The sequence below is a fragment of the Silurus aristotelis genome (assembly GCF_946808225.1).
Source record: "Silurus aristotelis genome assembly, chromosome: 6".
Lineage (NCBI taxonomy): Eukaryota > Metazoa > Chordata > Actinopteri > Siluriformes > Siluridae > Silurus > Silurus aristotelis.
The window spans coordinates 10,618,917-10,646,528 of record NC_139579.1 but is presented as its reverse complement, the minus strand read 5'-3'; the positions used below and the strand labels follow the sequence as shown (position 1 = coordinate 10,646,528).

Sequence of the window (27,612 nt, the reverse complement as noted above, 5' to 3'; positions counted from 1 at the left end):
CATTACACTACACTACACTTCACTACATTACATTACACTACACTACTCAACACTGCATTACACTACACTACACAACATTACACTACACTACACAACATTACACTACACTACATTACATTACATTACACTACACTACACAACATTACACTACACAACACAACATTACACTATACTACACTACACAACATTACACTACACTACACTACACAACATTACACTACACTACACTACACTACACTACACAACACCACACTACACTACACACTTTGCAGAACGGAAAAAAAGATGAAATACCAACAAACATCTCTAATATTGTTTATCATGAGATAAATGAAAGTGCAAGCGTAAAAACGGCATTTTGCTGGCAGACAATTGACAATATTTTTGGCATTTATTTCTGAAAAGAAAGAAAAAAGGTTTTACAGACTTATACACTACACTAAATGTAGATTACACTACACTACACTGCACTATACTAAACTACATTACATTACACTACACTACACTTCACTACATTACATTACATTACACTACACTACTCAACACTCACTACACTACACTAAATGTAGATTACACTACACTACACTGCACTATACTAAACTACATTACATTACACTACACTACACTTCACTACATTACATTACATTACACTACACTACTCAACACTCACTACACTACACTAAATGTAGATTACACTACACTACATTACATTACACTACACTATACTACATTACACTACACTACACTACACTACACTACACTACACTACACTACACTACACTAAACTACATTACACTACATTACACTACACTACACTTCACTACATTACATTACACTACACTACACTATACTAAACTACATTACACTACATTACACTACACTACACTTCACTACATTACATTACAAGTCAAGTCAAGTCAAGTTTATTTGTATAGCGCTTTTCACAACAGACATTGTCTTAAAGCAGCTTTACAGAAAACAACAGTGAAGGTGAATGGTGTGCATTTGTCCCTGATGAGCAAGCCGTGGCGACAGTGGCAAGGAAAAACTCCCTTAGATGATATGAGGAAGAAACCTTGAGAGGAACCAGACTCAAAGGGGAACCCATCCTCATATGGGTGACATCAAGAGTTTGGTCATAAATCTTTCAACAATACAGAACAATTTGTGATCATCATAGATCCAGCATCAGCTTCTCCATGCCAGGGCCTTTAAACACTCGGCATCTACTTCTCCATGATCATCCATAGGTCCATAATCTTCACGAGGTGGGACGTGACTGGAGCTGGCCAAACCTCAGGATGCCTCGGGATAGGGAGAGAAAGAGAAGCAGTGGAGAGGAATTAGCGTAGCTGCTGTTCATGATATTAACAGCACAAGTTGATAATGTGCATGTGATCATATATTCTGGAGCACAAGGTTGTGATGTGATGTGTGTGATGTGTGTTATGTGTAGGCTTTGCTAAAAAGATATGTTTTTAATCTACACTTAAACTGGGAGAGTGTATCTGAACCCCGAACACTGTCAGGAAGACTATTCCAGAGTTTAGGAGCTAAATGTGAAAATGATCTACCGCCTTTAATGGACTTTGCTATTCTAGGAACTACTAGAAGCCCAGAGTTTTGAGATCTCAGGGAGCGTGACGGATTGTAGCGTGTTAAAAGACTGGATAGATACATGGGAGCCAAACCATTTAGTGCTTTATAAGTGAGTAGCAGTAGTTTGTAGTCTATTCGAAACTTAATAGGAAGCCAATGTAGGGACGATAAGATTGGGGTTATATGATCGTATTTTCTTGACCTAGTTGTGTAGAGTAGTGTAATGTGTAGTACACTACATTACACAACACTATACTACACTACACTACACAACATTACACTACACAACATTACACTACACTACACTACACAACATTACACTACACTACATTATATTACACTACACTACACAACACTATACTACACATTACACTACTCTACACAACATTACACTATACTACACTACACAACATTACACTACACTACATTACACTACACTACACAACATTACACTACACTACACTACACAACATTACACTACACTACACTACATTACACTACACTACACAACATTACATTACACTACACTACACAACATTACACTACACTACACTGCACAACATTACACTACACTACACAACATTACACTACACTACACAACATTACACCACACTACACTACACAACATTACACTACACTACACTACACATTACACTATACTACACTACACAACATTACACTACACTACACAACACCACACTACACTAAACTACACACATTGCAGAATGGAAAAAAAAGATGAAATACCAACAAACATCTCTAATATTGTTTATCATGAGATGGGGATAAATTGAAGAGACAGTTTTTTTTATTGCAAGCGTAAAAACGGCATTTTGCTGGCAGACAACTGTCAATATTTTTGGCATTTATTTCTGAAAAGAAAGGAAACATTTTTTACAGACTTATACAACCCCCACTCTTGCAATGAAACTCAGTTGAATGATTTCTTTCTTTCATTCCACATGAGCAGTCAAAAGGATTCCCATCATCTTATGAGTCATATTAAATGTGATTATCTCATTTTGGAAGTGCAGACACTAAATTCATGTAGCCTTTATTTTCAAGTGAAAAATATTTAGGTCTGTGAGACACCATCTAAAATATCATTTTAATTTGGTAATTGTTCTTTTTTTACACACTAGCTAACTCTGCTGTTTTCTCTCAGAAGCATGGCCAGTACATTTTAAAATATTATATTTGGTTCATTCTATTAGAAAATACTTGACTATATATACTGATTGGCCACATGAATCAGTAAACCTTGCTGCCCATGACGCCTGTTGCCGGTTCACCTGTTGTCCTTCATTGGATTACGTTTGGTCCCTAATATATCCCACCACTTGAAAGGTGCCACTGTAAAGAGATAATCAATGTTATTCATGCCACCTGTCAGTGGTTTTAATGTTATGGCCGACTGGTATAAATTCCAAATAGTTTTCCTTGCTAAGATGTCGATTCTGCAGTTCAGTTTAGCTAAAGAGTACTAAAATGTACTAAAGTACTAGCTTTAGTTTAGTACTAGCATGTACTAAAACTAAAAAAAAAAAAGAGAAAGCCTGGTAGCAAGTTTGATAGTGGTATGTTATGCTAGCAGAAATCTTGTTGAGAGGTTAGAAATACACATGTAGGAACATTGGGCAACTGGTGGTTTGTAAATTGCAAAATATAGCTAAATATACATTCAATATTAGTTTAATTAATTGAATTATTTTCTCAATAATGTTCATTAATAAGTTTTGTATGGTGTAATGGCATAATAGCATGTATTGTAATAAAAAAATCAACTGTATTATAAACTAAAATATTAACTCAATAAAATTAAACAGTCTAACTGGAGTCAGTTTTTGGAGGAATGATGAATGATGATTGAAGGATAAAGTAAGAGATACCAAACATAAGTGACTGATTTACAGTAGCAAGCATTTAGAATTTCAATATATTAATTATGACACATTTCGGCAAACCTTATTCAAGTTTTGATCCCTGTAACAGCCCTAGAGGAATCCAGGGCCAGGGTTTGCAGCAGTGTTTTCTAGCTTATAAGCTTTTGTAAATGATTAGCCTCTGATTTTAGGTGTTCTGTTCCCAAGGTAACAGCATTGGTGAGAAACCCATGCGATGCACTAAAGATATGTGGTTCAGGGGAAGAGCTACGGTTAAATCCGTGAGCATTGATTTGTATCAAAAGTATTTTCTAGCCATTAGTGAAGGCCTAATTGCATCCTGGTGAAGGATGAGAGAATGCAGAGAAATCTGAACAAGATTCATGGCGATACTATAAAGCCACTGAGCTGCAATTCACAAATGGATCATATAGATGCTGTTTGTGAATTCAATCTTGTCTTTGGTGAATTTGCTTCATATGTAACTGGGCTTTATGCTTTATACAACACAATATTTTATTTTTTTTTGCTTTCTGCAAGCATGCACATAAGTTTTAACATTAATATAAATGGGTTGCCTATGGCTAACATCTAGGTTCTCTTTAATATATATTTATTTGGCAGGCACGTCTATCCAAAGCAACAGACGGGGAGGGGATACAATTGAAGCAGCTGAGGCTTCTCAATCACTGTCCTCTGAGGGCCACTCAGTGTGAATTGCAAATTGTGGTTTAAAAGGCCATGTGAGGGCAAATGGTCAACCACTGTACTGTCAAAAATGCCTAGAGTTAAAAAGGAATTGCCAGTGTAGTAATGAAGATGTTATTCAATTAAATTCATATTAAATAACTTGTAATCTGTGTGGTGGGCATTCATTTGCCTAATACACTATTTCATGAATTTGCTTTTAATGCAATGACCATCAATGGGCCCAATCAAACCCTATTCTATTTTCTTGTGGTCAATTTGGGCTTGGAGGTCACAAAATTTATTATTTTTATGTCAGCTGTCAGGGAAATTGATGTACATGTTTCAGATGTCCTATGTCCATGGTTGCCAGATCTGAGTGACAGAAGCAATGTAAATGTAATTAATTAATTAATTATTTATTTTGAACAATGAAAAATAAGCATTATAGTTAGTGTTATGGTAATGATATGGTAAGAAGTAAAACTAATCTATACAGCATATTTTGGTGCATTTCTGTAATTGAATGAAGCCTTGACTTGACTGGTTTCTAAATAATCTCAGATTTTAGTAGCACTGACTCTTGCTTGTGAAAGCGCTAGCACTAACAAAATTTCAGAAATGGAATATGTAGTGTGTGTGGCCTTGAAATAAATGATGGAACGATCAAACGAAATAAAACTAACTTTTTGAGATCTTTAGAACTGCACTTAAAAAGGACAGCAATAAAAATCGATATTTTGTGAAAAGCCAATTTTTTAAACATAGGTAGTTTACTAGGGTTCGAGATAAAAACAATTCAAGATTTTATTTGTCACAAACACAGAATACAGAATATATATCTGATCAGTTGTTTACAAAACTGTGCATTAGATAAAATTAACTAGAAATATATAAATAAGAGCTAAATAAGAAAATATGAGAAAATAAAAGAAAGAGGTAGTTATAAATAGTGCAAATACATTTAGATGTGCAAATTGTATGTAGAAATAGGGAAGTACAAATTATATAGGACGTAATGAAGTATGACAATAACAAATCAAATTGCCTTAAATTATTGTAAGAAATGTATTAAAAAAAAGAAAATGCATTGTGGCACAACCACACAACACCGTTTCTAAAGCTTTAAACAGAACACACGTATTTAAATTATTTAAATAAGTAATAATAATAATAAAAAATAAAAATAATAATAATAAATAAATAAAAATAATGGCCACTACACTTTCATAAAAGGAACATATTCAATTAAAGTTCATCACATTCATGATATAATAAAATTAAGCATTATGGTAAAAGTGAAACAAATCTATACAACTTATTTTGGTGCATTTCAGTAATTGAATGAAGCCTTGACTTGACTGGTGCAATGTTAAAAAAAAAAAAAAAAAAAGATTTTATTAGCACTGACATTCTTGGTTGTGAAAGCGCTAGCACTAACAAAATTTTAGAAATGTTTGGGGCAGCAATATGTAGTGTGTGGCCTTGAAATAAATGATAAAACAATCAAACTAAATAAAAAAATATTTTTGAGGTCTTTAGAACTGCACTTAAAAAGGACAGCAATAAAAATCTTTTTTTTTTTTTTGGTTTTATAACAATTTAATTACAAAACACTATTTTACTTCTTGTAGATTTTCTTTTGTAGTGCAAGCAAGTAACTTGGATCTACAGACACTGGACCTGTACAAGGAAAAGTCAGATTTCTTTTTATATTAATGAGTTATACAGGAATACTTTCAGATAACTGAAAATCAACAAAAAATGCACATAAATCAGCTCTAAATAAAGACTCTTATAAAATATGGCTTATATTCTTTTATCCTTATTCAGTAAACAATGTTAGATCACCGAGTAGCTGCTTTTTATATCAACACAATCTTCAACAATTCATTTGGAACACTTTGCTCTCTCTACACAGCACAGCTTCCCTTTTTCCTTCTGCTTTATCTGCACTGCCTTTCTTCTTTCTCTCCATGTTTATCTAGTCTACACGCATCCACAAAGACAGGGAATTGATCATTGGAAATAGACAGACTAAGTGGAGTCTCCGAGTGGTAGTTTTCAGTTTGACACTGATCACTCAGCAAACAGACAGAATGGGAATTTTTTAGTTCTAATTATTAACTTTCTTGGTTTTAAGCAAAAAATAGAAAAAGAAAAAATATTTTAATGTTTCAATATTTTAAACACAGCCATTTTATATTTGCTGACAAAGATTCAATGACAATTTATTCCATTCAATCCAATTCACTTTTATTTGTATAGCGTTTTTAACAATGCACATTGCTTCAAAGCAGCTTTACACAGATAAAGCAGTTATAAATTTGTATAAAATAATGTATAAGTTTAAAGCCAATAAGTTGGTTTCTTATAATTGTAAGTTTGTCCATAATGAGCGAGTCAGTGGCACCTGTGACAAGGAAAAACTCCCTGAGATGGTATGAGGAAGAAACCATGGGAGTGACCAGATTCAAAAGGGAACCATCCTCATCTGGGTGGCAACGAATGTTCATTCATTGTTAATGTGTGCACTGATGGATGCTTAAATGCAAAACTGTTCATGCAACCTGTGATACTAAACTGTTGCTTTTAATTACAGCCCAAATCCATCCTCAAATTTTTAAATAATAAAAATACTGAGTTTCTCAGTAACTTCTTGGATCTTTAGTTGATGTAGAACCATCCAGAGCTTCACAGAGTGGCCTGTGTGAGAAGTATATATTCCATTCTAATATGAGCTGTCATCCAAATTTTAAGTTCAGAAATCAGAAAAAAATCAATATTGCCATTTTTCCAGTGGTTTCAAATCATTCTCTTACTTTCTGCCAAAGAAACAATGAGCTCATTCAACTGAGGCCATTAGGTTTCCTCTTAGTTCTGGCTTTGTTCCCTGCGTATTTGAACCTGCCTTCAATCGCTTAAGTTGTTTTTTTTAATTCAGACATTGAACCTAATACATAGATATTTCCAACCTCCCATTTTTGGCAATCTCTTCATGCATTCAGTAGCTCTTTACTTCAAAGAACACATGGCCTTTAGAAACCTTTCATTCTGGAATCAGAACAAACCAAAGCAGAATTACAAACTGCTTGATTGCAGATGATTGTGAATGGCTAAACATACAGTACTTGTCCTAATGAACCTGCCAGCTGTTTTAGATATATCTCTCTGTCTTCATCCGATTTTGATTATACTCTTGATTACTCTATTTGATTATAATCTTGATTATATTATATCTCTAATACCTACAGAACTACTTTGATTGATAAGTTTTAGTTGGAGTTTGATCAGTTTTGACAGGTGTGTATTCTATTGGGCTTTATTCTACACCTACTTCTGTAAGCCCTTGGTAATAACAGCATGAGGTGTGGTCTGAGGTTCTATGCTGATGATAAACAAATTTATGTACACTTTATTCTCACACAGACGTCCTCTTCTCTCCCTGGTTGACAGCCTGACTGATCTAAAGACTTGGAAGGCTGCAAACTTTCTAAAGTTCATCAATTACAAATCTGAGTCAGTACTGATTACAACCCCAGCCAGGTCCCTCTGAGTATCCATGACTTAATAAAAATTCACTGCAGCTCTCTTTAGAAGCCTTAGTGCTACTGTAGGCACATCACTATTATTTGGTTATTATATAAAAACACATCTAAGCATTTTTTCACCTTGCAATAATTTATTCCTCTTCTTCTCCTACGTATTTAAAGATATTTGATTCACATCTGACATACGTAACTGTAATATCCACGTTTAGGCGAAAACATGGAAAAGTGTTTATGTATGCAAATGGAGGTTTGTAAAATGGTAAGGACTCTTAACATTACTAGATACAGAAACATTATCTGATGTGGCCAATGTTAGCTGTGGGGTACACTACATAGCTTGTTTAGTAATCACTTAGGACAAGTGTGTTCATCAAAGTATCAGTTTGTCTGTTCGAGTATCTCTGCAGTGGGTTATGAACTTTGCTGAGGTACAGTTCTGTGAAAAGATCAGGATGAACAAACAAATAAATGTATAAACTGTTTGCAGTTGGCTGTTGTAGTTCTATTTACAGTGGGCAAGTTTATAAATAGAAAGATAAAAAAAATTAGTACAAGCACATGGACAGATGAAAAAAGAGAGATAACTGTTATCCATGAAACATATTTACACATTTACATTAATTAAAATCAGTTAATAACATTAAACAGTTGAAAATGGAGTCATAGCATTTTATTAAAGGAGAAAAACATATGAAATAGATTACAAATGAACAATTGGTGAAACATTGTGGTACAGAATACACAATCATTTCTGCAATGTGGATCTCGCTGTTTTGATTCTGATTCATAGCAGACAATGCAAACACAAAACCCTCATGCAGTGCTCTAACCCTAACCCTGGCTTCATGTTTTGTATACAAAAGAGCTCTGCTGTTTTGCAAATCCCTGTATGGTCTCAGATCACTGGAATCCTCAGATGGTGAGCTATCAGCACTCTCTGGCAGGATGGGTGCATTATTCACATTTAGACAATGCAAAGGACAGTGAAGGGACAGGAGTGCTGGTCTCTGTAGGAGAGGAAGCGATACCAATGCAAAAATGCGTCTCACGCTTTCTATTTCAGAGGCCTGAGCTACCAACCTGACACCAGACAGCAAAGGACTTCTTTTTGTACAGCTTTGTCTGTTGCATTATTGTCCTGTATTATTATTATTATTATTATTATTATTATTATTATTATTATTATTATTATTATTATTATTATTAACATGTTCTAAACATGCGCATACAAAAACTTTAGTCTCCATGCTGGTGAAGCCGAAAGAAAGTTTATTTACTAAACAATGTAATCAGGGTTGGTATGATAAAAAATAAACAAAAATAGAGAAGGTAGGTATAACATGGAACTTTTTTTTTTTTCTTTTATAAAGGTCTGTTTTTGTTCAGATTCCAAACACTTTAGACATTTATCACAGGCCATCATCCAGGGCATGGTAGAATAAATATCTCTATCCTGTGTTTGAGTGTATATTTGCACTTTCCATCCACAGGCCTATGCTGCTACAAGCAATGTAAAGGTCAAGTGTCTATTATAAGGGCACAGTCCACTATTGGGTGAGAATAGTAATATGTCACACATTCAGGGTTTTATATATATACTAAGCAATGCTAAGCAATATGGCAATAAGCAGTAAGCACTGAGCAGGACTGGATGATCAGAGATCAGAACGTCTGTCTGTACTGGTCAGGACCATGAACTTAACTGAGCTCCGACTATGTTGTGTCTATCCACTATCCAGACAGTGCGAGGTGGGGTAGGGGAGGTCAGAGTCCGATGGGCTCTCAGGTGATATGGAAATCAATACAGGCCTCAACCTGGAAACCATTGTCTTTACTTACTGTTACTGCACTGACTTTGTATATTAGTCGTACAGAGAGTACGTGATGGTTGAACACTCATTTTTATAGTTTGACTGTAACTCAAATAGAAAATCTTCATCCAGTAAACACGTATTCACTTAAAGACTTATTTTACATCGAGGGAGCCCTAATAAAAATTATTAGAGCACCTTTAGCTAATTATTAAATTTCCTCCAAAGAAATAACGTCAACAAATAACGTACTACCCCTTTGTAGTACGGATACAGGGCAAACTACTTTGAAAATAATTTTTATCGTGCATCTAACATCTTATAAGAAACAATGTACTAAGTTTCATTAGGATCCGTAATGTTATTTCGAAGAATGTACAATGCGTGAGAAATCGCGTTTTTTCGCGAGTTAGCCGCGAATTTTTCAAAACCCTTTCTTAGTGAGCACCCAAGACCCAAGAGGAAGGTATGTTCCAAATTTCATTGCAATCCGTTCAGTGGTTTTTGAGATTTCGTGATGAGTGAGTGAGTCAGTCAGCGGTATTTGAGCTGTATATATATCGCGAGTTAGCCGCGATCCAGGGCGAATTTTTCAAAACCCTTTCTTAGTGAGCACCTAAGACCCAAGAGGAAGGTATGTTCCAAATTTCATTGCAATCCGTTGAGTGGTTTTTGAGATTTCGTGATGAGTGAGTGAGTCAGTCAGTGGTATTTGAGCTTTATATATATATATATATATATAGGGGGAGTGGTGGCTCCAGCGGTTAAGGCGCTGGGTTGCCGATCGGAAGGTCTGGGGTTCGAGCCCCGGTATCGCCAGGCTGCCACTCTTGGGCCCTTGAGCAAGGCCCTTAACCCTCTATGCTCCGGGGGTCCCTTACGAGGGAAATATCAAGGTCCCTGACGTGGCGCCGCCTTCCCGTGGGCTCACCACCTGCAGGAGGGACTGTAAGGGACGGTGCTGTGAGGATTGGGCAGCAGTCGAAGGCGGGGTATGCCTGCTTAGACTGCTACCCCCGTGACCCGAATTACGGCTAAGCGGGAGAAAATGAATGAAAAAGGATGAATATATATATATATATATATATATATATATATATATATATATATAAACTGGAAGGATTGGACTGGATTTCGTGATCATTTAGCTATAAGAGCATTAGAAAGGTCCAGCATTTATGGGTTTTTGTGAAACTGGGGAAATCCTAGTTTAGTAGTTAAGCCATTGTACTTCTGATTGGAAGACTGTAAGTTTGAACTTTACCCCTTTAAGCTCTTAGTTTTGAATCTTGGGCCCTTGAGCAAGGCCCTTAACCTTCAACTGCTCATAAAGGAGTCTGCCCAATGCCGTTAATGTAAATGTCTGTGGTTTAGTTTATCCCAGAAGGTGTTATGTGGGTTTTAGGGCTAAAATGTTGTCTATACATTGTCTATACAAGTGTGGCATAAAAATCTATAACTATAACTCTATCTGTATTGTATTGTATTCTTGTATTCTAGACCAACTGTTTAACAATCAGAGTTATATAGTTTGATTGTCACAGGAAGAAATTATCTCCTGTGTCGATCTGTGGTGCATCTTGGTTTTATGAGTCTGTCACTCATCGTACTTCTCAGACTGACCAGACTTATCAGTCATGACTTATTAAAGATGTCTTTTTAATATTTTTTTGCTACTATGCTTTTGAAGCTGGATTAAAATGACTGATACTTTCCGATCTACATGTAATATCAGTATTAATATAAATAATATCAATATTATTCTAGTATAATTTTCATATTTCTAATCACCTAAATGCTCTTTAGGTATCTTCATGAGCACCTGTAATGTGGATGTTCGCTGGTTTCCTTTCGACATCCAGAAATGTGAGTTGAAATTTGGCTCGTGGACCTTTGACGGTTGGCTGCTTGACCTCCAGATGAGTGAGGCTGATATTTCTGGCTACATGCCCAATGGAGAGTGGGACCTTGTGGGTAAGTGGTGATAAAACATGATTATTATTGCTACATACAGTAAATTCCACCTACAATCAGATCCTGAGGTACATTATGGTGGTTAAAGTCACTAAACGGATTTGACATCTCAACATAAAATCTCAGTTTGCTTAATTTCTTCAAACAGGAAGATTGTCATAATTTATTTAAGATGTCCTTACTTTATTACGCTATTGAAGCTGGATTCAAATCACTGATACTTTCTAACTTCATGATTTACATGGTGATGTAGTAAAAAAAATTTTTAGGTTATATTCCCCTAGACTTCATTTACAAATAACAAGGTCAGCAATATACTGCCAGCAGGCCTTGCTTCCAGGATGCACAGTCTGCACAACCAATCAGTCTCACTTGACAAGGTTTTACAGCACAATCTGTCTTTGTATAACAAATGATTGATGGAATTCTGGACTACAGCTGATGCCTGGAATTGCTGAAATAGTGTCATGGTTCTGTAAATGCTTACTTTAAGCTGCTAAAAGAGAATATAACCTTTTAATGTCATGATCTTGGCTTGTAGTTTTGTAGTGCCATGGGTGAAAAAAATCACTTTTTGCAAGGATTATAAACTGAGCCTTTTGTTGCATCAATAACTATTTACTAAGAGGAAAATTACTTCCATATGCTGGTAAAAGTAAAAACTTATTTAGCATTTTGATAGAGTTTCAAATAAAATGAGACTATAAATTAGCTTGCAGGCAGCAGGGTGGTGCAGCAAATATTGTTGCTGTGTCACAGCTCCAGTGTTCCCAGTTCTATTGTGAGCTTAGTTTTCTGTCTGTACAGTATTTCTGTGCATGTTCTCCTCATGTTTGAGTCGGTTATTTATGCCAATAGGTAGATTGGTCAGAATAAATTGACATTAGGTTCGAAGATAGCAAAGCTAGCCACTACATGCCCAGTGTTCCCAGAATAGGTTCTGGATCCACTGCGAGTCTGACCAGAATAAAGTTGCTACAAAAGATAAACCAGGTAGCATTGTTTTCTGCTTTAGACAAAAACATACACAGAAAAACAGTATATATACCCACAAATCTCTCTTTCACACACACACACACACACACGCACACACACACACACACACACACACACACACACACACACACACACACACACACACACACACACACACACACACACACACACACACAGATACAATATGCCTTTAATCATTCCTGAAGGCTTTGGAGGGAAAGATATATGTTTTTGAGGTTTGTTTTATAAAAGGAGTAGAGATGAAGTATGTTTGACATGTATGGTAGACTGCTCCAGAGCCTCAGTTCAGCAGTCAAAAAAAAACAAAAAAAACAAGGACCTTTCTGTCTTAGCTGAGATCAAGGAGCAGTCAGAAAGACTGTGAGGATGCCCTTAAGGGTTTTGAAGCAGTGTGTGTAGAAAGCACATGTCCACAATCTAAGAATGGGGCAGTCAATTTAAGGTTTTAATATCAAGCAATAAAACCTTACACCGAATGTAAAGATCAAATGGAAGCCAATGCAGAGAAGCTAAAAGCAGGGTAAAATGTTTTCTCTGAACTGCAGCATTTTGAACTAGTTGTAGTCATGCAGGAGATAATTTACTGATCTCAACATCCTCAACATTAACGAATTATCCAGACAAATGTAATAAAATCATTGCAGGGAAGGTGCTGTAAAGGTGGCACACATTTGTTGTGGCATTATTTCAACAAATTATAGAATGCCACAACATTGATTTCCATCAAGAGATGCATTAGTTTTTGCCTGACTTCTTATATTAAGCACAGGAGAGTTGAACCTCTCTATAAAATCTTCTCTAGCACATTCCAAAGAATGATTCCTCTGAATCAATTCATTTTAAGTTTATTTCTATAGTAAGCATGTAATGTAATGTAATGTAATTTAATATAATTTAATGTAATGTAATAGATTTGTGTGCATTTATCTCCAATGAGCAAGCCTGGGGTGACTGTGGCAAGGAAAAACTCCCTTAGAGGAAATTAGGAGGAAACCCTGAGAGGAACCAGACTCAAAACCCATCCCTCATTTGGGTTACACCAAGAGTATGATTTTAAATCATTGAAATCACTCTTAAACAATCATTCAAGATTTCTTTCTCAACGTTGTTCACATTTCTTCCTTTGTTGTTTTCCTTGTGGTGTAGGAATAAGACTTCATATGAAAGACTATAAAGTATGCAGTAAATGAGAAGGAGAAACTGGTCCTAAAAGACTACATTGCATTTCATTAAGGGAACAGAGAGATAAGGAACATGAAATGGAGGGTGGTAGTTCATTGGTTACGGCATTGGACTCAGTGGTGGATTAGTGGTGGAGAGTAACGAAGTAAATGTAATTCGTTTCGGAACTTAAGTAGATTTTTTTTGCGTATCTGTACTTTACTCAAGTATTTCTGTTTGGGGATACTTTTACTTTAACTTCAGTACATTTCAAAGTCTTACTTTTTACTCAACTAGATTTAGCAAAATCAGTAATTCCTTTTTATTTATGAGTGGATACAAATGTAACTGGTAAAAATGCAGCAAGCCACCAATTAAGGTAAAGCATGCACTGAGGGGGCATATGGCAGCCACACAAAAAAATTATGAATAAAACAATAATTTTATTCAGTAAGGAGAACCGAATCCAAATTATAATTAAGGATGATGAAAAATACTCTAAATCCTCAGGAGCCCAATTAAGAAAAAAAGAAGAAAGACGTAGGGGGGAAACATAGAAAAGATAAAGTGTTTGCAGCTTTATCCCTCTTCTCGTTATGAGGATAGTAAATGCTAATGCATTTAATGAAATAGGTTAATAACTGTATATCACTTATAACGGGTTATGCTCTAACCCTAACCCTAAGTTCAGTAAGGGGAATCTCCAGTGCAGCTTAAAGGCTAATTTAAAAAACATATATTATAAAGATAAAGATGTTGTATGTATCTTATGGCTACAAATAGCTAAGGATTTGTGTAGTTCTTGGTTATGGGATTTTGATCAATTGTGCACAATGACGTGTATTTAATTGTGTAATAAATGCATTTAGGGTGATATTTATACATGAATATGTCTTACTCGCCCAGCGATGGTAGCTGAAGCAGTGAGGAGCTTTTTTAAAGTTAAAACTAATCAATGGTGAGTGAATGTTTGGTCATGTGGTTCAAGCTAAAACCGTCATTGCCGCTTGGTGGTATCTACTTAACACGAACATACAGTTTAGCGTCTGTTCAACAGAAACCCTCCCGAAATGGAAATACTTTAGTAAAGTACAGAAACACAAAAAAGCTACTTAAGTTCAGTAGCAAGTCACATTTACTTCATTACTGTCCACCACTGCTGCTGGGCCCTTGAGAAAGGCCCTTAATCCTCAACTGTTGTAAGTTGCTCTAGATAAGGGTGACTTAAGATAAGATAAGACTTAGGACAAGATGGTTAGTGGTTGAGAAGATACTGTGAAACTTAATTTAATAAAATGTTTGCATAAAGAACATATTTTGTCAATAGTATGACTAATGGACATTTTTTAAAGTGTATCTTATTTCAAGGTAGTGGGTTGTGGAGAGGACTTTCATGTAAATTGTATTAACCTTTAAAAAAACATTTTAAAAAAGTATTGCCGTGTCATTTCTACTGCAGTAAACACAACTCAATCAGGGCTGATTGTGTGATTAAAGCAGGGCCTTTTTTGAGATCTTTAGGCATCAAAACAAGGACTGACTTTGTAAAGTTAATCTGACTGATCCCCATTACATTCATTTAATCTCTATCTCATCTGCCAGCTGCTAATTTCATTACATTTAACTGAATTAAGTGTCTAAGTGAAAGTAGATCTGAATTAAATTTTCAGTAAATACACTACAAGTCTGGAAGTCTGTGGACCACTGGGCACAGGGTGGGAATACATGCTGAATGTGATGTCAGTCTGATTCATGGCAGCAAATGCACACACGCTTGCACACACACACACACACACACACACACACACACACACACACACACACACACACACACACACACACACACACTGTGTTAATTCGTATTGACACCAAGGGACAATTACGTTTAATGCGGATGTCTTCTCTTTGTATACAGTATTTTGGACAGTACGAGAGATGAAATGAGAATGATCAGTTGTTGAGAATATAAAAGCAGTGAAACTCAGTGGTGGGTTCAGCTGTGATGGCTTAAAACATCCATAGCATTGAAGACTTTTCTTTGAGAAACAATAGGGCAGATCACTAGAATGGCAGGCTACTGCATGGACACAAACTGAGCTTCTTTCATCAAACAAGCCTATTGATCTAGGTTTCAACAGAACCTCACAACTTTCTGTCTTTTTCATTTGTTAGGAATTTAATTTGAATAATTATTAAGACATGTGTTCTGCTCAATTTTTCTCATTCTTTATTTATACACTAAGGTGTGCCTGGGACAAGGAATGAGGTTTTCTATGACTGCTGTAAGGAGCCATACCCAGACGTGACATTTGTGGTTACCATCCGCAGACGAACGCTCTACTACGCCCTGAACCTCCTCATTCCCTGTGTTCTGCTCTCCTCCATGACTCTACTGATTTTTGTGCTACCTGCTGATTCTGGAGAGAAGATCTCACTGGGTAATGAGACAGAGTAAGAGAGAAGAGATGGGAGTTTTTAAGTTTTTTTTTAACCATTTTTGTTTTTGCATCTTTTGTATTCGTCTAGCTTTATTACAGTTATTTAAAGTGACGAGTTCCACTTTGCAAAACAAACACCTACAAGTCTCCTATATAATATAATTCTTGTTTACACAAAAGCTTTACAAGAGGACAATACATTATAAATTTGGCCCATCTCCAATATCTTGACTTTACTGCTTGCCCTAAGATGAAATCGATCCAACGTTTTTTTTTTTTTTGTGTTTACACAGAAACCTTTACACATCACTATTGCAAAATAAAATGTTTTAAAAAAGAATAAGATTATAAGATATCAGAAGTGATCAAATTATTCCCATGAGCTTGCCCTCTCAGTTCCTGCCACATTGTTGCTGACTCAGCATTACAGGAAACCTACATGTGCAGCATTCTATTTCACCCCTCATGACTGCCAGAATAACCTGGTGAATGTCTGCCACTACTTTATGAGTAAGTTATACACTTCAGGACTAAATGGAAAGGTGCTTAAAAATTGGAAGGCACCTTCAAAAGCATAAGCATGCTGAGGCAATGGGAAGATGGAAGCATGCATCTTGCAGATGTATTAAATTATATTTGTTAGCCTTAGAATGTGAAAGTAAAAGTCTTTTACAAAGCAGTGTGACCATTCCAAATTAAGGACTCACTGGTCATCTTCTGCATAAGAAAGTATGCTGATGCTGAACTGTGGGATATTCCATTTCAATCACGCCTCTGGCCAAAATGGAACGGACATTTTGGGTCGGAGTAGCAATTTTTTCAGGGTCTGACATTTACAAGGCACTGAGCCTTGACGCTGATGGGGGCTGATGACTGAACTATAATACTTTTATTCAACAGCTTCTTGTCTGGGCTTCTTGGCAGAGGCTTGGTTTAGATCCTTTCCTGTTAGGTGAATATGAAACAGTGTGCTAGGGGCCTGAGGACATTTTCAGGAGATCCTCACGATCAATCTGACATTGAATGGGGAATGTTTATGTATTGCTATCTCCAGCTTTCTCCACAATGGTTCAAGTACAGTAGCTAGACCATTTTTCAGGGTATTGCTATTGCTAGTTTTGATATTTAAATTCAATTATGGTATTTTTACTCAAATGTCTGCAGAGTTTAAGTTGAATTGAGCAAAACCTAAAATAAAAAACAATGAGTGAGGGACAGTTCAGTAGGTGAAAATGTCTCTTTGATAAGTTCTGTGCCCATGATAACCTCAGATTCCTGTTCTTGGTGGACAGGAGTGAAACCTAAACTCTTTTTTTGTTTTTGTAGCCCAACTACAAGTTGGATGTGTTCTGCATTTTGATATGATTTTCACCATGGTTGTAAAGAATAATTATTTTAGTTAGTTTTCCTGTCAGCTCAGAGCAGTCTGGTCATTGTCTTCTGACCTCATTAATCAGCAAGGTGTTTCAGTCGGTAAAACATTCATTTACAGGATGGTTTTGTCCTTTTCACATCATTATGAGGAAACTGAAGATATTGTTGTATTTGAAAATCCGAGGAGATCAGTATTTTCTGCAAATCTGGCACAGACAAACATGCACGATTTGAAACTCAGATCAGGCTGCCACATGATTGACATAGATATATACATATATATTTAAACAAGATTAGATGCATTTGTCATTTCCTTTTCACATGGTTTTGTGATCATTTGAGACTGTAGGTTTATTTTATTTCTGATTTATGAAAGTAGTTTGCTCATGTTTTACCTTGTACCTACAGTGTGTCCCTTGTGGACTTTCATATTTTCCATCGGCTGAAACGAGACAGTTATGGATGTTTCTTCATTTTCTTCTCGAAGTTCATTCATTAATAGCATTTTCCTAAAGGCCCATCCATCATGTTTATTGATTGTGGGGAATACTGGTGGTTGTGATAGTTGCTTTTTTTCTATTATATGGTATGCCAGGAGTGCACTTTTAAGATTTAAATACAAAAATTACAAAAGAAAGAAGATTGAGGAAGATTTAGTGAGAAATGGAGAGGGGTGTAAATTGATGGGCACGAGATGCAGAGGAAGAGATGAATAGCAGAGAGAGGGAGGGGAAGAAGGACATGAACAGGAATAAAGTGAGATTGAGGAAGACAAATGGCCTGGTGTAATTCTTTTTTTTGTTAAATCCAGTGATAGGTGAACCATACACATACATCCAGCTGGCCAGTTTTGCCTCATCTAAGTGCAAATATTTTTTCGCCAGGTAGTAATTCTCATCTTCTGCATGCACGATTTCTATCTTTACACTGAATTTTAAATATCTAACGCATTCTACGTAAACTTCTTATCATTCATTAGACAATTCAAAAGAGTCTCCTTCGTTTGTTTTAGCTTTCTGTATATATTTTTAACTGGAAATGTAAGTATTAAGGATTTAAGTGCCACTTTGTTGCTTAGTTGTATTAGTTATTAACCATTCTTTTAATTTTTTTATTTATTATTTTATATCTCTTTTCTACAGGTATTACAGTTCTGCTATCACTAACAGTCTTCATGTTACTGGTGGCAGAAATTATGCCTGCCACCTCTGACTCCATTCCACTTATAGGTATGTGTGCAACACAGTACAACAAGCCACTGGAGTCATACAAACCTTTGTGTGTGTGTGTGTGTGTGTGTGTGTGTGTGTGTAAACATTTCTCTACCCTTAACCTAGTATATGACTCATCCATTTTGTCCTCATTTAGAGTTCACTTAACCAGCAGGAGTACTCTGGTATGATGTCATTATAGATGCAGGTGGTAATAGTATGCCTCAGACTGTATATATCTTAGGCTGAGCCTACAGCAAAATTCCCTTGTGTTGGTTAGATGATCGGACCATTTGCTTATCTTTAAAACTTAATAGAATTAATACATTCTAAATAGGAAATAAATGATATGACAGTAAATGAAAAATTGAGTAAAGAGGTGGTGAAATAAAAATTCTATATACCAAGTGCTTTTTGAAAGGTGTGTGTGTGTGTGTGTGTGTGTGTGTGTGTGTGTGTGTGTGTGTGTGTGTATACACACACACAAACAAACACACACATCTTTCATTCATATGTGCTTTTTGAACATCCCCTTCCACATTAAGTCCCCATTTGCTGTTATAATAACCATCACTCTTCTAGGAAGATGTTTCACTAGATTTTGGAGTGTGCTTGTGGAGATTTGTGCTCATTCAGCCACAAGGGTTTTAGTAAATTCAGGTACTGATGTAGGTGAGGTGAGGAAACTATGGATGCAGTCAGCATTCACATTTATCTTCACAAACGTGTTCAATAGAGTTGAGGTCAGAACTCTATAGAAGGACACTCAAGATCTTCCACTCCAACCCATATAAAACATATCTTCCTGGAGCTGGCTTCGTGTACAAGGGCATTGTCAAGTTAAAACAGATTCGGGCCTCCTAAAGTAAAGGGAAAATCTATTGGATTGAAATGCAATAGTGTAACATTGGGGTATTAGTTTGAGGAAGAACCACATATGGCTGGAAAATTCTGGCCCCATACTCTTATCCATATAACATATAAAGTTCATCTGGTCTATATGTGTTAAATTATGAATGATGACTGAATAACTTGCTGTTTTTCTTTCTCTCATACTTTTTCTCTCTTTAATATTTATAACCATGTATGGTGATCTCTTTTCACATAAACTGCTGTTCTCTGTATTGCATATTTGAATTTTTTTTCCATGTCTTATTTTAGGCAAAGTATGAATGCTCTTTTTATGGTTAGAAGCCATTTTCTTAAAGAAGAATATAAATCAAACATTAATGCCCCCCCCCCCCCCCCCCCCCCCTCTCTCTCTCTCTCTCTCTCTCTCTCTCTCTCTCTCTCTCTCTCTTTCTCTCTCAGGGCAGTACTTTGCCAGTATAATGATCATTGTTGGGATGTCAGTTATAGCAACTGTGGTTGTACTACAATATCATCATCACGATCCGAATGGGGGAAACATGCCTAAATGGGTAAATCTCTCCTTACAACCACACACACAAACCTACACGCATATATTTTACCAGCAGGTTCATAAGTCATAAATAATGTACGGATATAAACAGATTTGTTGGAATCCCTGCTAGAAGAACTAACCTGAATTAAACAAAAGTATCCATCATGGTTAATTTAATTTAATAGAAATCTGACTTTGCTTTGACATTTGGATTAAACAGAATATTTCAAATAATTGAACAAATGAAAATATTACAGACACATTTGTTATTACCTATAAAGAAATATCAGCAATTGAATTATTGTCATTTTTCCAGAATGTTTATTCTAATTAATTGCTAATGCACATTCTTGCTATCTTGTGATAAAACATTCATCAGGCATTCAGCCTATTTAAATGGAGAAGCAGTCACTGTTTGGTATTGCTGTGTGCACCATACTAAGCATGAACCAAAGTAAAGGACAGCGTTGTCTGAGGAGGCCAGAAAGAAAAGACAAGCATGTTAAATGTTATTGGCTCTAATACTATCTCAAGCCAGTATGATTTTTCTGTGACTATGGTTACAAATATTAAAAGTTCATGGTTCATTAGATTATTTTCAGCCTCCTTGGATGTGGCTGCAAAAGGAAATTTGACTTCACTGTTGAAAGAAAAACATACAAAAAAAGGCACACTGGAATCTGATGCTATGCATATTTAAAAGCTGTAATGCTTCAATGAAATATCCTTTGGACAAATTAGACAACTTTTTGCCAAGGCACAATAGTTGTATGTATAGAAGAAAAAAACTGAAAAAAAAAGTGTTCAACATGGAGGAAGCTCATTTAGGTTTTTGCAGCTGCTTTGTGTCTGGGTAGGTGGTAGCTTAGTGGTAAATGCATTGGATTTTGAATCCAAAGGTCACAAGTTCAAATCCCAACCACATCAAGCTGACACTTCTGGGCCCCTGAGCAAAACCCTTAACCCCCCTCAGTTGTATGAATAAGGTAAAAGTTGCTTTGGATAAAGGTGTCTGCCAAATGCCATTAATCTAAAAGTACATTGAAATCTCAAGACTACCAAGACATTCTGAAGCAGAACACACAAGCCAGCATCAGAAAGCTACATCTGAACACTGTACACACTTAGTAAGTGCTATTTCTGGAAGCAATCGCCACAATGTTACAATGTACCTCTAAAAATTACAGTTTCCCTTCACTTAAACGAAGAGGGTTAAGGTTAAAGTATATATTAATTCGGGATGAACTGGAGTACCTATTAAACCATACAGCTACATTTAACAATCTAGTAGAAATTCTTCCCAATAAGATTATCATAATAGCATAGATGTGCAAATCTGGACAATTAACTCCACCAAATACACCAAATGCCACCATGAAAAGTGAGGTTTATATGTTAAATGTGACTTGAACAGCTACTGGCGATGTGTCATGGCCTTAGAATTACACTGGAGAAAATGTCTATTATTAATCACAGGCACGTTGATCTTAACAAAGCACGTCTTACGTTGGCTCAGTGCATTTCTTCACTATTTTACATTTGTGTGGGATAATGAAAATGATTTTAGTTGATTTTGACTTGGCGTTGGAGCAGTTAAAGTGAGTGTTGTATTTTCGTAATATAAGTTTCTACATCAGTTATTAAAAATTCAAGATGTATTGCAGCATATGCATGCATAAAGCAGGAAGAAAAATACTGTACTGAGTGTTTGTGCAGCCCGAACACAGACAGAGTGTCAGCCACTGTCTGTTCCTGTTGTCTCTATTTGGGTCAGAAACGTTGACAGGACTTGCTTAATAAATTGGTCATTTTCCAAAGACGTATTTGTATGATGGCAAAAGGAAATCTTTTAAAGACATCATTGAGGATTTTTGTTTAATTTTGGTGTCAGTATTCTGCATGTCACTGTTATTGTGTCACATGACACGCGTTGAGGTTAGGGTTCATTAAATAATGCACCAAATTTTTAAAAGAAAGAGTACTTACATGGAGTATAACACACATTCCAAAAAGGTACATTATTATTTGATATCTATACTATATACCAGAAGTGCCAAACTGTTTCCTATTATGGGCCAAAACCCAACTTGATTAAGGGCTGTGGGATCAAAAAAAAAGTTGCATTATAGAGAAAACAATTTATTGAACAATAGACAGGGGGCAACGGCAAATTTGCTAAGGGGTATCCCCCTTCCCCTGCCAAATAAAGAGTGTAAATTTAAGAATAAATACATTACATGCAATGCCCCTCTTGTGCCCCCCCATGTGGACCCCAACACCACCTCAAACACCGAGACATTTGAGTGAAAAGCCAAAAATTGTTGATTTGTGAGTTTTTATTTCCTAAAATACAAATTAAATTGTACACCTCAACACTTCTTTAAACATCAACACAACAGTCTCTACAACATGCCAGAATTAAACAAAAATGTAATGTAAATGAAAATGTAGTAATAAAAAAAGACAAAGTAGTAAAGCAAAGTTTCCAAACAGGATCTTCTAACTATCTAACAAATAAAATTACAGTATCATGTCCCAAAGATCCATTCAATGGAATAAAATTAAAGTAAATAATCGTAGATAAAGTATAATCAAATATTCAGCTCTGACTGTGATTGGATGCACCTTCAGTCTCAGAGAGGGGCAATATTTGTATTCAACTTCAACAAAAGCTGGTTCTCAAAGTTTTTATGCTCTTTTTGGACTGAAAATGAGGCTAGTGGTGATAAAGAAGTCATTTACAGGCAGCAGATGTGGGTAGAGGAGTGTTGAACCGTAATGACGTCTTCAACAGAGGTGCAAAATGTAATTGGTAACAGTCATTGTCAATTAAAATATAGTGGAGTAAAAGGTACATACATTGAATCATAAATGTAGTCGAGTAGAGAAAGCTGTTTATATTTTGGACACTCAGTAAAACTAGAAAGTAGCCAAAAATTTACTTAAGTACAGTAACAAAGTACATTTACTCAAATACTTTACACCACTGAATATTAACCCATTCTATACTTATAACTGTGTAGAGACTTTTTTCTTATTATGCCTATTTTTCTTTTCATAATGAAGCATCTATAATGATTTCTATGAACTATTTATTCAAAAAGCTTGTTTGATGTTGATGTGAGGAATAGGCTCGTCTCCTAAGCCAGCATGCATTTAGTAAACTCCTTAGAATAATGTCAATTATTTTGAAAGGAAATGCACTAAGTAACAAAACCAATCATAATAGATTTTACTCACAAAGTGAAAAGTATTTCTCTATTTCTCTTGCTTTTGAATTGAGACTGCACAAGTTTTTAGAGGACTTTATTCTCAGAATCCCACAGCTTTCACTTTTTAACAGTTGCTAGACTGTCACGCTTATATAAATCATGCTGCTCGAGTACTAATTAGAATGAAAACCTACTGAAGGTTACACAATTACAAAAAAGATATAATATTTAACATTTTATTATACTTTCTTTATCATTTGGAATACCAACATCCTTATCACTGAGGCCCAAGATGAAAAGGTTTTTAATTTACTGTGGTTATCTGTAATTGCTTTTTTCTTCCCCAATTATTTGTCTTCTTTTTTTTTTCTTTTTTTTTAAAGGTCCAGCTGGTTCTGCTCCAGTGGGTGGCCTGGTTTTTGCGTATGAAGCGCCCTGGTGAGTGTGAAGACCCTGAGCGTCCTCCATGTGCTCCGCATTTACGCCGTTGCTCTTCAGGCTCCCATACCGGCAGCCTTCCCAACACAGTGGACCACCACCAACACCATCATGTGCCTACCACACTACATCCACTCCACCCTCAGAGCCTCTTGCAAGCAGCAGGCCATGCCAACCACATGCCCTCACAAATTAACAGTGTTAACAACAACGGAAACCTGCTCTACACTGGGTTTCCAAGCTTGGATGAGGCCTCGCCGCCTCCGCTATTGACCGACTCAGCCCCAAGGAACAGCATATCAGGTGTTGTTACTCGACCAGGGTCATCCAGCCCACCACCTCACTTGCCTCCGCATTTCAGCATTCCACCACCTCCTCCAACACCAAACCTGGAAGCCCCTGGATGCCCCAGTACGGTCTCGGGTGGTGCTGGTGGTTGTTCATGCTCAGCAGCTAGTGGCAGTGCAGGAGACCCACAGCTGCAGGCTATCCTGGATGAGGTGCGCTACATTGCTGAGCGTTTCAGAGCCCAGGACGAAAGTGACAGTGTAAAAGAGCAGTGGAAATTTGCAGGGGCTGTCATTGATCGCCTCTGCCTTGTTGCCTTCAGTGTCTTTAACATCATCTGTACCATCTCTATCCTCATGTCAGCGCCCAATTTTGTCGAAGCAGTTTCCAAGGATTTCATTTGATGGGATGCAAATGAATGCACAATGTGTAGATCAGGAAAGTCTGTCTGTACAGAGGAAATATTTCAGACTGTTCATCAAAGACCTTCGAGTTGTGGGGGAAAAAAATAAAGTGTATTAAACAACGGGACTCTATAATTTTACATACTAGACAGACAAATAGACAGAAATTGACTTATTTGTCATACAAACATTAACCTCAAAGAGAAAGGGGAGTCAATGGGAACTAAATTCTTATTCGAAAGAATGTAACATGGTCTTGTCATCATAGGACAGTACAAGATCACTGTGAAGTGTCCAAATATATTTTGAGAATGTGCATGTTTGGGTGTGGTGCACTGAATGGAAAAAAAAGGGCTGGTAAGTGCGAGCAACAAAAGTGAGAGTGGAGGAGGGGCTCAAGATGTCTGTGTAGGTGGTGTTGACTTTTTCAAACATTTTTTCCGAAATCATTCATGAGAAGATAAGGCTTATTTTCCCTATTTCCTTTTAATAGCAGACAGAGGAGTAAGACGCCTTTTTGCAGCAAAATACAGTAAAGCAATGGGAAGTAGAGGAATATAGACATTAAGGGGGGATGCGATGCAGAATGCTCGTTAAACCTACCAAGAGACCGCGGGATGGAGATTGTAAATCATCACTGAGGGAAGAGCGGATGGGAGGACAAATGCAATGAAAGAGAGAGCACAAGTCAAAGGAGCAGGAGAATTGAATTGAAGGCAAGGTAGAAAAGGGATTGGTGATCGATTGTTATTATTTATTGGCATTAAAAAAAGATGTGAGTTAAAGAGTGTAAGAATTCAAAACAGTGAAGGGGAAAAGTAAGAACGTGAAGTATGAACAAAGCATGTTCCTGGCAAATCAGGAATCCCTTTAGGGGAGAGGAGTAAAATAGAGCATCTCACATTTTGAAACATGGCACACAGATGCAATTTTAAATTCAAATGAATCAAAACAACAGACTAGACTTATAGAAGGTAAAGAAAGAGAGATTGATAGCGATGAGAAAACAGGATGGAACATTGGGAAAATTCCCTTGAGATACACCGAGAAATGGCACACAGGCACTAACTTTTACAGTCTTCTAGGCATTTTATTTCCCAACCTCAGAAAGTTTGCAAAGATGAAAAAAATAAAAAAACATGCAAAATATTCACATCCACTGCCCCAGTTAACAAAAACTGTGGATTTACAAAGAATGAAGTGTAAGAGAAGCTGCAAGTTTCTACACATTTAACCATTATTTTCTTCTTAACGATTAAACACATTTCACACTATTTGACTTTCAGACCAGAAGACCATATTCTATATTTTGTCAAAAGTAATTCAGCTGGACTAAACATAATACCAAGTATGTAGAAGATGCTGTAGTGCTGAAAACAGTGTGGTTTATACATCAGGGATTTTCTCGAAGGGATCAGTGCAGCAATCGTGAGCAGAAATCAAAGTTTCCTAGCATCAAGCTGAAACGTTTTTAATATTTTAGGTTTTATTTTTCTCTATTTCCTCATTTCCCATCAATGCTCCCAATACATTTAGGTTTTAAACATCAGTTTCAAAACTTATTATGGTAAATTGTTAATGGAAAATCCATGAAACAGACATTAAGCAGTTATTTAAGTCTATGGGTAGAATATTCTCAAATCTATTTCCATTTTTCCACAACCAGGATGAGGAAACGCCAATGAGACTCATTTATGACTCATAATGTAGCATTGGTATTTCAGACTGATTACTTTGAACCAAACCCCATAATGAGACAGTAAACTCACTCACACAAAACATCTAAACATCTATAAGGACGTTAGAAAGAGGTAGACTGGAAGCAGTAATGCAGTGCAAGTTCCCATATTACAGTGAGCACAAACTGATTGTCATGCTGTCTCAGTGCTCTGAACAATTTGAACAGTAGTCAATAATCATAATAGAGCAGCTTGTTTTCTTTTTTTCACATCCTATGTAAGGCCTGGGGAAGAACTGTATGTGTCTGAATTTGGTCAATTATTTGTTCATCATAAGAACATACAGGAAAGGACATGAGCACAGAAAATAACTGGTTTATGAGGAGTGAGCTGTGAAGGCAATAGGGCTGGAGTCTGATTGACTATAACTAAACTGCCTGAGTTTGATATTAAAAGACCTGTTCCACCCACTGACATCAGAAACATTACTGAAAAGATGAATGAAAAATGCATCCCATGTATTTGTTTATAGCTGGCCTGACATGTAACCTCCAGATAACTAAAGCTAAAGTAATTACAACTGGACAACACGAAAACATGCACCCAGAATTCAGATGTATTTTTTTTCAGAATGAACTTTACATTCACATTTATTGGTTCAGTGGTGGTTCAGTGGTTAAGGCTCTGGGTAACTGATCATAAGGTTGGGGGTTCAAGCCCCAGCACTGCTACACTGCCACTATTGGGTCCTTGAACCTTGAGTTGCTGAACCTGTGCAAACCCCCCCCAACTTCCTGACAAGCTGGGGTATTCAAAAGCCTTTTGTTCAAGGCTCTGGATTACTGAACAGAATGCCATGGGTTAAAGTCTCAGTATTGCTAAGCTGCAATGTTTGGGCCCTTGAGCAAGGCCTTTAACCCACTGTGCTCCAGGTGCACTGTATCATAGCTGACTTCAGCTTCCCTAACATCACTTGGATATGCAGAAAAAGAATCTCACTGTTCTGTAATGTATATAGGACAAGTAGAAGCCCCTTTACCTTATCCAGACTTATCTCAGTTATACATGTGAGTAATTGAAGGTTAAGGGCCTTGCTCAAGGGCCCAGCAGTGGCAGCTTGGTGGTGCTAGGATTTGAACCCACAAACGTCCAATTAGAAGTTTAACATCTTATCCATATCCCCAATTATGACAATTAAAATTAAGATTGTGAGCCAGAAGGTTTGGTATGGACAAAATCTAGAGCACCAGAACTACATTATAAATAACAGCACAAATTACTTTCATGAGCAAGCAAAAATAGTATTTATGATAACAAAAATAAATTTGGACATGACAGTGAGAGGAAAGAGAAGATTTTATTAATTGCTTAGCTGTGCAGGTTAATCAAACAACTGATTCAGCAGAAATACAAGAGCAGCCACCTTTTGGAAGCGACAACATTTTTACCAACAGCACAGACTCAGATGGTGTCCAGAGCA

The 27,612-nt window shown here is 36.5% G+C and overlaps 1 protein-coding gene across 1 annotated transcript in view; it reads left to right on the top strand.

Annotated features, from left to right (window-relative positions):
* Window positions 1–25,232, top strand: part of chrna11 (cholinergic receptor, nicotinic, alpha 11) — a 42,837-nt gene extending 17,605 nt beyond the window's left edge. The window contains exons 6-10 of the mRNA XM_083543485.1: window positions 11,338–11,505; window positions 15,927–16,121; window positions 18,638–18,724; window positions 20,018–20,127; window positions 23,707–25,232. Of these exons, the coding sequence (XP_083399611.1) occupies window positions 11,338–11,505; window positions 15,927–16,121; window positions 18,638–18,724; window positions 20,018–20,127; window positions 23,707–24,453 (1,307 nt within the window). The 3' untranslated portion in view covers window positions 24,454–25,232. The remainder of the gene's footprint in view (window positions 1–11,337; window positions 11,506–15,926; window positions 16,122–18,637; window positions 18,725–20,017; window positions 20,128–23,706) is intronic.
* The last annotated feature ends 2,380 nt before the right edge of the window (window positions 25,233–27,612 follow it).